The 14,156-nt window shown below is 42.7% G+C and overlaps 1 protein-coding gene across 1 annotated transcript in view; it reads right to left on the bottom strand.

The window, feature by feature from the left end:
• The window catches only part of mki67 (marker of proliferation Ki-67), a 67,041-nt gene extending 58,250 nt beyond the window's left edge, over positions 1-8,791 (bottom strand). The window contains exons 1-5 of the mRNA XM_085994686.1: positions 8,484-8,791; positions 3,795-3,909; positions 3,620-3,701; positions 3,411-3,523; positions 1,150-1,234 (exon numbers count right to left, since the gene is read on the bottom strand). Of these exons, the coding sequence (XP_085850812.1) occupies positions 1,150-1,234; positions 3,411-3,523; positions 3,620-3,701; positions 3,795-3,886 (372 nt within the window). The 5' untranslated portion in view covers positions 3,887-3,909; positions 8,484-8,791. The remainder of the gene's footprint in view (positions 1-1,149; positions 1,235-3,410; positions 3,524-3,619; positions 3,702-3,794; positions 3,910-8,483) is intronic.
• Between the last annotated feature and the right edge of the window lie 5,365 nt (positions 8,792-14,156).

Raw genomic sequence — 14,156 nt, 5'->3', positions numbered from 1 at the left:
ATCTATCCCCTTCTTAAATATATTCCACAGCCTTCTGTGGTAGAGAATTCCACAGGTTCACCACCCTCAGTGAAGACATTTCTCCTCATCTCAGTCCTAAATGTCCTACCCTGTATCCTGATACTGTGACCCCTCATTCTAGACCCCCCCAGCCAGGGGGAACATCCTCCCTGCATCCAGTCTGTCTAGCCCTGTCAGAATTTTATACATTTCAATGAGATCCCCTCTCATTCGTCTAAACTCTAGTGAACACAGGCCTAGTCGACCCAATCTCTCCTCATACGACAGTCCTGCCATCCCAGGAATTAGTCTGGTGAACCTTCGCTGCACTCCCTTTATGGCAAGTATATCCTCTCTTAGGTAAGCAGACCAAAACTGCACACAGTACTCCAGGTGTGGTCTCACCAAGGCCCTGTATAACTGTAGCAAGACATCCTTGCTCCTGTAATCAAATCCTCTTGCAATGAAGACTAACATACCATTTGCCTTCCAAACTGCTTGCTGCACCTGCATGTTTACTTTCAGTGACTGGTGTACAAGGACACACAGGTCCATTTGTACATCAACATTTCCCAATCTATCACCATTTAAATAATACTCTGCCTTTCTGTTTTTCCTACCGAAGTGGCTAACTTCACATTTATCCACGGGATACTCCATCTGCCATGTATTGGCCCACCCACTCAACTTGTCTAAATCGCCTTGAAGCCTCTTTGCATCTTCCTCACAACTCGGAATCCCACCTAGTTTTGTGTCGTCAGCAAACTTGGAAATATTACATTTGGTTCCCTCATCCAAATCATTGATATATATTGTGAATAGCTGGGGCCCAAGCACTGATCCCTGCGGTACCCCATTAGTCACCGCCTGCCACCCCGAAAAAGAACCATTTATTCCTACTCTGTTTCCTGTCTGTTAACCAATTTTCAATCCATGCCAGTATATTACCCCCAATCCCATGTGCTTTAATTTTGCACTTTATTAATGCTTATGCACACCAACATTTTAATATTTCACATGGAAAGGGGAACAAAAAGCAGTATTTTGAAGATCACTACCAGCAGGATATTAAAAGGATCGGATATCAGAGATAACCATCTTCCCCGCTTCTCTCTCCTCCCCTCAACACATAAAAATGCATGCACATACTTGTAGAGTTTCATTCTTCAGGCTTGACGAACTCCGTTTTTTTCTTGGACTAGTATTGTGCACTGAATCCAAAGGGTACTCAAATCTAACAAAGAAAAAAAAAATCATTTCCAGGACTTTTGCCACATTAAAGTGTGCAACTGTTCCTAATGCATTTATAGAAGCTGCAAGTGAATGAACAAAAAAAAGTGCATCAGCTACGCCAAATAGTCTACCCAAGCATCTATTCTACTGATCCAAGTTCTGATTTTAGAACAAAGCATCAAGTTGGTATAAACTTCATCAATCTGTATACTATATCTTTTAACAATCAAGAAACACGTTAGTAACACAATTTGCACTTTAGAGTGCCTTTAATATAGTGGTGAACATCTCACAGCACAAGAGACTTAAGGAAGTAGCCAAAGGAATAGTCAGAGATATGCTTTGAGCAACTTTATGATGGAGAAAGGTAGCATGGTGTAGTAATTTGAATGAGAGGAGAACCAAGACAGATTAAGGGCTTGTTGTTGATGCAGCAGAGGTGGGGAATGTACACAAAAGGAGGTTGCAGAGGTAGGGTGGCATAAAGACATGGATTAATTGTCATACGAGGATGAGGATTTTGAATTCATTATGTTGACATCAGTGATGGGTGAGCAGACCAAGATTCTGGAGGAACAATTTTGACAAGTTGGAGTTTATGAAGTGAGATGTGAGACACCAGAAAATAGTGCTCTAGTAAAGACTGAAGATAGAAAAAACACGGATATGAGTTTCAACAGCAGCAGGGATGAGGCAAGGAGAAATTGAGGGCGATACTGGAACCTGAAGCAATTCAGTAATTAAAATAAAGATATAATGGGTAGAAAAAGACTGATGGAAGATGGAGACCCCAAGAAGTGAAGAGAGTTGATGCAAGTCATCTGATCCACTACATCTGTAGCCCAGTTGTGCCTGGCAGAGATAACCATGGAACCAAGTATATTACACAAGGAGTCAGGAAAATACTTCAAAACGGTAAACTAGTCTAGGATTTCTTCTCTTCCAAAATACTGCCCATAATAGATAAAATTAAGGTACTCAATTTTTGACATTTGATAATATTCTCAGTTGCTGGGTGAGTCGCCTTAAACTACTTATATAGTGCCTTTAATATAGTCAATGTCCAATGGCACTTCAAAGGAGACACGGCCACTAATCAGGAGAGTAAAGGATTTGACCAAAAGGGTCGTCAAAGTAATAGACTGTGAAGAAGCTTTGGAAGGTGGGGAGACATTACTCTCTGGAACTCACTCCCATTCTACTGGAGGGAGAGAGGGTCTGCAGTCAGTAATGTGATTTATTATCTGAAGTAATGGCCCCCCATTGTTTGCAATGGATCTGCTCAGAGACACTTTCCCTCGGGGACCTCTGGTAGAAAGAGGCCCAACCTCGCGTATCTCCATAAATGAGAAAAATAGCATTAACATTTTTTTGGGGGTGAATACATTATTCTTGTTTTGTACAAAAAAGTACTTGCCCTAGGATTGCCTTTCCCCTTTAAAAGTTTATTCACGAAGCACATCACATTTTCTAAATAAAACCACTGTACTTACTACCTGTACAGGGTTCTCCTCATTTGTACAATATTTTAAGCCTCACGGTGATTTGACATTTTTGCAATTCCACAATCTTCTAGTGGCACTGATTAAGTATCAGCTTTGATATTTTCAGGTTGGTATCCGCATATGAAGCTTCTTTTCCCTGTTTTTATTGCATTTACACCTTACTTCCCACTGACATCCTATTCTGCATTACTTCCCACTGACATCCTATTCTGCATTTTTTTTTTTTTTTTAAGTATACAAGCTAAAAGCATTCTACTTCCTTTTTTATGTCTTCTTAGTACTAGCATTCATAATGGAAAAACTGGTCAATAGCTGGCCCAAAATGAATGTCAATTAAGCGGTGGAAAAGAGTTGGTGTGGTCACGTTTTCTGTGACCAGGTCAACCTTTAAAGAAAATTTTTCATATGAAACATGGAAGATCTGCTGCAGGGTGAGCTAGCCCTAGCTCAGCACTGGCTCTTTGATGATGCCTGGACAGGATAGCTTAACAGCACAGCAAGGGGTAATTATTAATAATGTTTAAGTATTAAATAATTGGTTATCCAATTATAATTTACAAAATAAACATGGAAGTCTAATGCTATATTAATGTTACCTACCTATCAATAATATAAAACTGGCAATTAGAGCAAGTTAAGCTATATGCAGAGTTTTATTTGGATCCTACTTACCTGAAAGAACGATCAATAACTGTGAACATGTCACGATGCTTTAGACGCTCAGAATGAACAACTTTACCATTCAAACATGTTCGATTCACTTCACTCAAGTTAGTTAGAATAACCTGCAAAGCAAAAAATAAAATTTCCAAAAAGGTAGTAATGTCTGTAGTAGTGCAGAATTTTGTAAAACCAAATTAACTAAAACAATAAAAAATTACCTCATTATTTTCATTCACTTCAAGCTTACAATGTTCTTTTGAAACTTGAGGCAATTGGATGCGGATGTCACAGTCAGTTTTCCTACAGAAAGAAATACCAAATGACAAATTAAGTAAAATCACTGATTTATTTGTAGTTATATTTGGAAACATAAATGCAACACAGCAGCCTTACCTTCCAAACAAACACGAAGATGATGTCAAAGGAAAATTATATCCATCTGCTCCAGTACGCTTGATAACTATAATTTTACCAAAGAGCGGCATTTTCTAAGATAATATTTTCTTACCTGAAAACAAACCGAGGATTTCAATGGTTAAAAGTTGCACTGAGGTATTTCTAATACTCGTTATTCTAAGCAATAACTTTCCCAAACTATTTAAACATAATTTTACCACATTTCTGCTCTGAAGTTGCCCTACAACTAGAAATCAACATGAAGCCTTTAGGCCAAGTCCAATGATATTGGCAATTCTTTCAAATTAGTGTGCTCATACACAGCAGTGCCCTGTACTTATCACTAGATCAAACAGTAAACTATATATTTTTGTTAGGACCATCGGTGAAATACAAAAATGAAATCTCTCAATTCGAACACGTGTCACACCCACAGAGCACTCACTTTGGGCAGTTTATCCTTAAGAACAGATACAAGATTGTGTAGTAAGGTGTCAAAATTTTAACTGGCATACACTCTGCCATATGCACTGCCATCCAAATTGTCACCATAATGCATGAATTTCAAATTTCAGATTCTGGTCTTGATCCTGAAAAAGAAACCACTGGTAGCTGTAATTTTAGTAACCAATTTACCTGAAAGATGCACTGAAATTATAGTCTGTCTCAGAAACTTTAAATATAAACTACATGGTGATTGATGGCACAGTAGGTTAAGTACCAGCCTGAAATACACCTGGGCAGTGTTAGTGCAGTTCCTAATGGTGTAGGCGTACAGAACAAAACTGCTCCTAATTGAACACAAATTTTCACTCCCCCTCAAAGGCCATAGGATAGCAGATGTGGCAATGGGAAAATATTATACATGCAGACTACAGAATTTGTTCATCCCCGTTTGGCATAAAAATAAAACAAAAAAGGTGACTCAACTGTGGCTAACAAGGGAAATTAGGGATAGCATAAGATCCAAGGAGAGGACATATAAATTGGCCAGAAAAAGCAGCAAACCTGAGGGTTGGGAGCAGTTTAGGATTCAGCAAAGGAGGACAAAGGGATTAATTAAGAGGGGGAAAATAGAGTACGAGTGTAAGCTTGCAGGGAACATAAAAACTGACTGTAAAAGCTTTTATAGATATGTGAAGAGAAAAAGATTGGTGAAGTCAAGCATAGGTCCCTTGCAGTCAGAATCAGGGGAATTTATAATCGGGAACAAAGAAACGACAGACCAATTAAATACATACTTTGGGTGTATCTTCACAAAGGAGGACACAAATAACCTCCCAGAGATGTCGGGGAACATAGGGTCTAATGAGAGGGAGGAACTGAATGAAATCAGTATTTGTAGAGAAATGGTGTTAGGGAAATTGACGGACGGGATTGAAGGCCGATAAATCCCCAGGGCCTGATAATCTACATCTTAGGGTACTTAAGGAAGTGGCCCTAGAAATAGTAGATGCATTGCCGGTCATCTTCCAAAATTCTATAGACTCTGGAACAGTTCCCATGGATTGGAGAGTAGCTAACGTTACCCCACTATTCAAAAAAGGTGGTAGAGAGAAAACGGGGAATTATAGACCCGTAAGCCTGACATCGGTAGTGGGGAAAATGCTAGAGTCCATTATAAAAGATGTAATAGCAGAGCACTTGGAAAACAGTGACAGGATCGGACAAAGTCAACATGGATTTACAAAAGGTAAATCGTGCTTGACTAATCTACTGGAATTTTTTGAGGATGTAACTGGTAGAATAGATAAGGGAGAACCAGTGGATGTGGTGTATTTGGACTTTCAGAAGGCTTTCGATAAGGTCCCGCATAAGAGATTAGCGTGTAAAGTTAAGGCACACGGGATTGGGGGCAAGGTACTGACTTGGATAGAGAACTGGTTGGCAGACAGGAAGCAAAGAGTTGGAATAAACGGGTCTTTTTCTGAATGGCAGGCAGTAACTAGTGGGGTGTCGCAGGGATCGGTCCTAGGACCCCAGCTATTCACAATATATATTAATGATCTAGACGAGGGAACATGATGTAATATCTCCAAGTTTGCAGACGACACAAAGCTGGGTGGGCGTGTGTGCTGTGAGGAGGATGCCGAGAAAATCCAGTATGATTTGTACAGGTTGGGTGATTGGGCAGATGCAGTATAATGTGGGTAAATGTGAGGTTATCCACTTTGGTCTGAGGGTTGACCACCAAACTTACACTACTAAATTCTGCTTCTTCATTCCAATGACATAATAGACCACCAGTTTTTTGTAGGTCTACAATTCTGGCATCAGGGTAGGCAAGGCAGATTTAGTATAAAAGCAAGGAGCCCACTCAGGTCTCTAAAACCAAACAAGTGACAGTGCAAAAGCAGCTTTACTTTGCATTTAACCATGCTGGGAGGGCTTGGTGACAATAGGTATACAAGTTGCCCGGTATTAGCAACCTTCATCTCGAGAATAAATCTAAAAAGTGGAGGTATAAAAAAATTCTTAGCTAGTTGTTTGCCAATAATCAAATCACATTTAGCAACATACACCTTTCATGTTCAGCCCACATGCCACATCAGTAATTTGAACTTTTCAATTGGCTTTAGTCAAAACATCTGGCTCCTTTGCTCTGGTCAAGTCATCAAAAAACTGCAGCAATTTTCTCAAATAGACCATTGCTTACCTCCCTATGCAGACTCCTGTGATTATAAAGGCTTTCCTTGTGGGAGGCAACACATTAAATTGACAAAGATGCATGACAAAACCGCAAAAATCACATAGCAGAAAAGTTTAATCAGAAAAGCGTGAATTGTACTGTTCATGAAGGTGAAGAATGTCAGCACTACTAAATTGAACATTTTTGCACACAACGTGTATTTATATAGCACCTTTAACATAGTAAAAGGGCCCAAGGCTTTTCACAAGAGCGTTATCAAACAAAATTTGACACCAAGCCACACAAGGATCAAAAGCTTGGTCAAAGAGGTAGATTAAGGAGTGTCATAAAAAGGAGGAAAGAGGTATCAGCGAAGAAGTTTAAGGAGGGATTTCCAGAGCTTGCGGCTTAGGCAGCTGAAGGCACAGCTGCCAATGGTGGAGCAAAAAAAAAAATCGGGATGCACAAGAGAGCTGAGAGGGTTGTAGGGCTGGAAATTACAAAGATAAGGAGGGTTTTGAAAACATGGATGAGAATTTTTATTTAAAATTGAGGCATTGCCAGACCAGAAGGCAATGTGGGTCAGCAAGTTAGGATCTCAAGTTTAGAGAGAGTGCAAGGTGGGAGGCTGGCCAGGAGTGTATTGGATAATCCAGCCTACAGTTATAGGCACGGATGAGGGTTTCAGTTGTAGATAGGCCCAGGCAGAGATTGGCTCATAGCAAACACCTTTAGAATAACTATTTGCATACCTGCGTGACATTTTCCATACCAGCCATTCCTTATGGCATCCGAGTGATATCATTTTTGTTCTGGGATATGTTCTGCACTGAGCTTAAGCTATCAACTTAGTATTAATTATAATGTAAATCAATCCAAAAGTTATCCTGGCTTTGCATGGTTAAAAAATAGTAATGTAACAGCACCATTATTAAGTTAGCATTCACAAAACGAAAAATAAAACACTCAGCCCTCCCGCCCATTTTGAGGAGACGGTAAAGGGTGCAGTGCTGTGGGAGGAACTGCTGTCTGTCAAGTCTTTTCCTCATAACTTTCAAACTACATCATTCTTAAAAGTTCCTCCGCAGTCCCCTAGAGAGCAGTAGATTTTTTTTTTTTAAAAAGAGATTTTACTGAGTTGGAAACTTAAACATGAGGAATTGCCACACAGCATGTCCACCCAACAGCGAATGAGCTGCAGTGAAACAGTCAAAAAACCCACACATGTGGATAATGGTGGTCGTGTTCCCTAAAGATTGTCGCACTGGGACACGTTCTGGGATAGACAAGTGCAAGCACTCAACTTACAGTAAACACTTCAGAAAGAGCGGGCTTCCCTGGCTCGGCGGCCAAGAGATTAAAAAACAAAATAAAATTCTGCAAATCGAGAAGCAGGTCCTTGGGAGAGTGCCAACTGGAAATGTTCACCTGCCTCTTCTCTGGCTCTTTAATATTTTAACAAATATTTGAAGGGAACGTTTATTGACAGATCAGCTTTTTTTTTTTAAAAAATCCCAACTTGAAATGGGTGGAGAATTTTTTTTTTTTTTTTTTTTTAAAAAGGTCAATAACGTGACCAATTGCTGTAACGCGATCAAATACGCGAGTCAAGAGGCAAATTAGAGCCAGGAACCCGGTGTCAGCAGCGCTTTATTCACAGCTTCAACATCAACAGCAAACCCCGAGAAAAACACGGTTAAACTCCCTCTTCCATTATAACTCCAGTAGACAATTCAAGCATTTCAGTTACAATTGCACCAAAATTGGTGTAAATAAAGTGATATTTAGCAGAAATTAAGCATTTAAAATAAACATATATATATATATATATATATATATACACACACACATGTTATGCTATGAAACACATCAGCCTTGCAACCAATAATGTCTGCGGCGCGCGGTTCACTTTTCACCCGCACAATTTCAGGCACATTTATCGTTGGCTGGAATTATGCAGCGCCTTCTGTGGCACTCACCCGTAGACAACTTTTAAATGTCCTTCCAGTCCATTCAATTGTTAAGCAGTTAATTTTTAAAAAATAATAATAATTCACCCTTTTCTGGCTAGACGATCCCGGACCTCCCGACCCGCGACTCCTGGCTCCGGCTCGACGACAACGACTGCAACCGTCCGCTCAAAAGAAAAACCCGCTCAACCGTCACAGCCCGGGCGAGCCGCGCTCCCTCACCCTCCCGCCGCACCGACACTCGCAGCACCGATACCAGAAACATGCACACCGTACAAGCTAAATTTTTTTAATTATTTTTTTTTTTTTAAACCGCGCGCGCCCCTTTAAAAACAGCTTTTAAACTGTTCAATTCCGACGCGCGCGCATTGACTTGATTTTTCAAATCGGTTCGAATTCCGGCGCCAAGCGCGACCATTGGCTGATTGCGCGTCGACTTTTAAAATTGCGGACCAATCAAAATTAAGCGTGGGCTGGTCCGCCCGCTGTCTTTGGTCAGCGTCACTGCGCGTGCGCGGTTTCCGGCTCGCCGAGGTTGTTGTTCCTCAGTCCGCCTGTGGAGGGTTTTACTTTCCGTACAAAATCGGTTGGCTGACAATGTTAACACTCCTCCACACTGATACCCCGGCGTTTCGTTTCGACCGGGGCCCTACACACGGATACTAACCTACCCGTCCGCAGTATTTTTGTTATCGTACTAACCTACCCTTTCAGAGTGAAAAGCCAGAGGCTGCACAGAAGCAGAAAATGGTGGAAGTGCACGTTTCAGGTGCGGCCCCTTCAGAAGGCAAGAGGTGGACAGGCATATTAGTACCGTCTGAAAAAAGGGAAAGGAGAAGATGTATACAAAAAATAGATAAATCCAGGGTCAAATGACAGAACAGATCGTCTCAGTCAAATAATGGTCAAACCTTTTCTGCATTGGAAGTGCCCTAAAATCATCAAAAATACTGTATATAGGAGGAACATTGAAAGGAATTCTAACAGGAAATTCCAGCGCTGAGCGCACTAGCCTTAAAATTCCATGGACCCTTATAAGGATTTCTGCCTGCTGCTGACCCCATACCAAGTTCCAGGGACGAGGGTCTTTAAAATAAGCACCCAAGTGAGCCAAACATAAATAAATGTTTGAAAAGTGCTAACAAATCAAGGAACAGCTTGTGAAGGCATTATCCAAGCCAACTTGTGCCAGCTCTCAGCAGGTGCAGTTAGGGATGGGCCTATTAGGGGTGAGAGACCTGTCGAAGCACATGTCGCTGCCTGCTTAGGAGCAGCCACCCCAACAGCCCCATTCTCTCTCACTGACTTTCCCACCCCAACTGCCTGTTGGGGGCTAATCTTGCCAACCTCCTTCCTGTCCTGCACACCCCTCCCACCGGTGACTCCAAAGTTTCTGCAGCGGATCAACAATCACTCCCTCCAGAATGAGATACTTACGATCTTTATTGTGGATGATTACATTGACATTGGCCTTGATCAAAACTTGGCTCATAGGTAACAACAACTTTCCCCTTACTGAAGCCCCCTCCCCACCAGGTTATAGCTTCCATCACTTGCCCTGCCCAAACTACTGTCGTGGTGGTGTGCCCTTTATTATCCAATTCCACCTTCGTCTGTTCCCCTGCTACTCTGGCACTTTCTCCTTCTTTGCGCCCCCCCCTTTAAAATCCTCAATCTCTACCACCCACCCAAGTTTCTCACCGAGATATTCTCATTCTTTTCCTCCCTCAGTCTCTGCACTGTGACGTCTCATCTTCTCCTTTCTACTCTGAGTTCAGTACCCTTCTGCCCTCACTTAACCTCTCCCTCCTAGTAAACTCCTACCTGTATTCACAGCCACCCCATTTAACGTGGGTTCTCTATTCCCATTGTCTCAATCATATATAAGGGCCATTTCTGATCACTTCCTTGTAAGCCTCACCACTTGTATCCCCGTTCCAACCCCACTTCTTTCTACACAGACCATGCATAACATCTCTCCCACAAGTCATTTACCACTGCATTTTCAAACTCCCAACCATCATGCATTTAGCCTTCTGTTCACCACAATACTTCTGCAGTTATCGATCTGCTCAATCACCCCCTCACCTCTGTCTTTGATGCCCTTTTCCCCAGCAAAACCATTACTTTTTCCCACCCTTGTCATTCCCTGGTACAGCCCCCGTTTTCGCTCTCTTAAATCCAAGGGGTGCAGACTTAAACGTATATGGTGCATAACTGGTTTAGCTATTTATCGTCATATCTGGCTGGACCTCATCAAGGACTATTGGGTCCTGCTCTCCTCGACCAAAATTAGTCACTGCACCAGGATCATCCTGAAATTCAAAGATAACCCCCGGTTTCTTTTCTTTACTGCCAACCAGGTCTTAAAAGCCTCTCCCCTGCCTCCTCCATCCTCAACTCCAGCAACAAGTGCGAGGAGCTTATCAGCTTCTTTGTCACTAAGATTGAGACCATCTGTTCAGCTGCCTCTGCTGCATCCTTCCCATCCCCTTGCCCACCAAGCCAAACTTTCCCGAAGGTTCCCCCTGCCCTAGCTCTGAACCCGCTTCCTTTTCTAGTTTCACTCCTATCTCCCCTTATGCCCTCTCCGAGCTCATCCTATCCATGAAATACACCTCCTGATCTCTCAATTCTATACGCGCTAAACTGCTGACCACCAACTTCCCTTCCTGGTCCCCATACTATCCGATGTTGTAAACGGTTCCCTCGACTCAGGTACTGTCCCTTTTCCTTTCAAATCTGCCATCATCATCTCTATCCTCAAAAATTGCACCCTTGCCCCTCTTTCCTTGCAAACTGCCTCTCCATCTCCAACGTCCTATTCCTCTCCAAAGTCCTTCAACGTGTTATCTCTCAAATCTGTGCCCATCTTTCCCGCAACTGCATGTTTGAACCTCTCCAATCAGGTTCCTGTCTCTGCCATAGCTCTGAAATGGCCCTGATCAAAGTAACAAGTGTCATCCTCTGACAGTGACCATGGTGCACTTTCCCTCCTCATCCTTCTTGACCTCTCTGCTGCCTTTCCCATGGTTAGCAAAACCATCCTTCTTCAATGCCTCTCCTCCATTGTCCAGCTGAGTGGAACGGTCCTCTGGTTCCACTCTTACATATCTAGTTGTAGCCAGACAAACTCCTGCAATGGCTTCTCTTCCCGTCCCCGCACCATTATCTTGAGTCGCACAAGGATCTATACCTGGCCCCCTCCTATTTTTCATCTGCATGCTGCTCCTCGGCAAAGTCATCCGAAGACACGATGTTAGGTTCCACATGTACAACAACGACACCCAGCTCTACCTCACCACCACCTCTCTCGACCCCTCCACTGCCTCTGTGTTGTAGTTTCGGGAGCACAATGTAAATGCAGCCTATATCGGAGACAAGGCCCTATGTCAGACTGGAGCAAAGTGAAGGGAGACTCCCTGAAGGCGACAGTCCCATTCCACTTCATGTTTCCCATCAGTGTGAGCAAGAACCATTTCATACTGACACTAAACTTGAAGTTTTATGTTTTGATTGACGTGTAATGAAACACGAGAAGATTGTTTTTTGTTGTCAATACTGTTGGTTTTTCAAGAAATAATCTGCAGTTCAGGAAATGTTATGTCCTGTATGTCTTACATAGAAAATAATTGATACCTGGCAGTGCAATTTAGATGACTTTCTAAAACATTAGAGTGGTGGTTTATAATTGTTTTCTGTTATATTACTGTCTTGCTATAAGTCGAGCATATTTTCTAGATCTTCTATGGTGTTGCTTACAGTGAGTCAGAAAATATGCTGTTTTTTAACGTGCTAACCCTCAATAGCTACCATTCCTTCCAATGCCAGCAGAGCCAAGACTCTTCTGCCCCGCAACAGGGTTTCTACCTCTTTCTTCCTCCTGTCCTGCTCAGCAGGTTCTCGCTCTCTCTCTCACTCTGCATCAGAAAGGCTTTTCTCTTGTTCTCGTCCCCTTATTCAAAATCTGTCTCTCTCTCTTCCTGCCACTCCAACAGGGTGTTTCTCTCTTTCTCGTTTCCCCAACTCAGTCGGCCCTCCAAGAGGGTCTTTCACCCACTCTCTTTTCCCACCTTAAAAGAGTCTCTACCTTCACCCCCAATGCAACCACACTTGTGTTTCTGTCTCTCACTTCTCTCCTTTTTTACTGGGTACTAGTGCTGCTAAAATAAAGTTAATCAAAGATGGACAGGTAAATATCGGGCTCTTCAGTTCTTTAATGGGGCCAAAAATTGTGGTCGGCGGCGCATCTCTGGAGTATGCCACCGCCCACCCACCTGCGAAAAGAATACGCACCTACCTGATGGCGGCCTTCCTACGAAAACTTGCACTCTGACGCTGCGAGTAGGAGGGCAGCATAATGGCCCACGGATCCCAGGGGACGCAGCCTATGCGGAAGCGTATCTGGGATTACGTGGGCCTGGTCATAACAGTACAGAAGAAGGCCATTCGGCCCATCGGGTCCGTGCCGGCTCTCTAAAGCAATCCAGTCAGTCCCATTCCCCCGTTCCATCCCCGTAGCCCTGCAAGTTTATTTCCCTCAAGTGCCTATCCAGTCTCCCCTTGAAAACATTGAGTGTGTCCGCTTCCACCACTTCCGTCAGCAGCGAATTCCAGGTCATCACCACTCGCTGTGTAAAAAAGTTTTTCCTCACATCCCCCCTGCATCTCTTGCCCAAAACCTTAAATCTGTATCCCCTAGTCCTTGTACCATCAACTAGTGGGAACAGCCTTTCCCCGTCTAGCCTATCCAAACCCGTCATAATCAAGAAACAAAATTAGATTTTATGTCATTTCAGAAGGGAATCCCGTAATCAGATTTAATTACAATTTACAGGATTGGAATTTATTTCCTAATTAGCTTCATTCCACCAACTTCACTAAAAATTAAATTTTGCTGAAATAATTAGCGACATCACTAAAACTCCAATCTTTGCAGAAACAAGAAAAACTCATTTGATACAATTAAACTATCCAATTTCCGAGATGAAAATGGTTAAAACATGCCTGAGGTATCCCCTCATGCTGATACAAACAGGCCCTGCGCCTGTTTGCATCAATTGTAAAATTTCCGTAGGCAATTGCTGGCCAGTCGGTGGGCAAATAGCCCAACTCTGCGCCAGCAATTGGTTTTTCTTTGGCCGTGCGGATGGCCTGTCAATGCATTTGTTGACAGACCACAAGTTCCAGATTTCACGCAAGCGCTTGTGGAAATCCCGAACTTGATGTGGATTTCAAAGGAGGTATGAGGGCGTACTCTCAGAGTACACCACCATACCCAATGCAAAATCCAGGCCATTATGTTTATGATTGTCAAACATTTTGTGCTGGACCTAACCAAAATGTTTTTATAGTCTTCCTCGCCCCTTAAGACTTGAACAGAAAAATCTAGGCTGACACTCCAGTGCAGTACTGAGGGAGTGCTGCGCTGTCAGAGGTGCCGTCTTTTGGATGAGACATTAAACCGAGGCCCCGTCTGCTCTCTCGGGTGGTCGTAAAAGATCCCATGGCACTATATCGAAGATGAGCAGGGGAGTTCTCCCCGGTGTCCTGGCCAATATTTATCCCTCAATCAACATCACTAAACAGATTATCTGGTCATTATCATATTGCTGTTTGTGGGAGCTTGCTGTGTGCAAATTAGCTGCTGCGTTTCCTATATTACAACAGTGACTACACTTCAAAAAGTACTTCATTGGCTGTAAAGTGCTTTGGGACGTCCTGAGGTCGTGAAAGGCGCTATATAAATGCAAGTCTTTC

The sequence above is a fragment of the Somniosus microcephalus genome, chromosome 8 (genome assembly GCF_052327205.1).
Source record: "Somniosus microcephalus isolate GS21.2 chromosome 8, FLI_Smic_1.0, whole genome shotgun sequence".
NCBI classification, from domain to species: domain Eukaryota; kingdom Metazoa; phylum Chordata; class Chondrichthyes; order Squaliformes; family Somniosidae; genus Somniosus; species Somniosus microcephalus.
The sequence above is the reverse complement of the archived record's forward strand: the minus strand, read 5'-3'. Positions and strand labels throughout refer to the sequence as shown.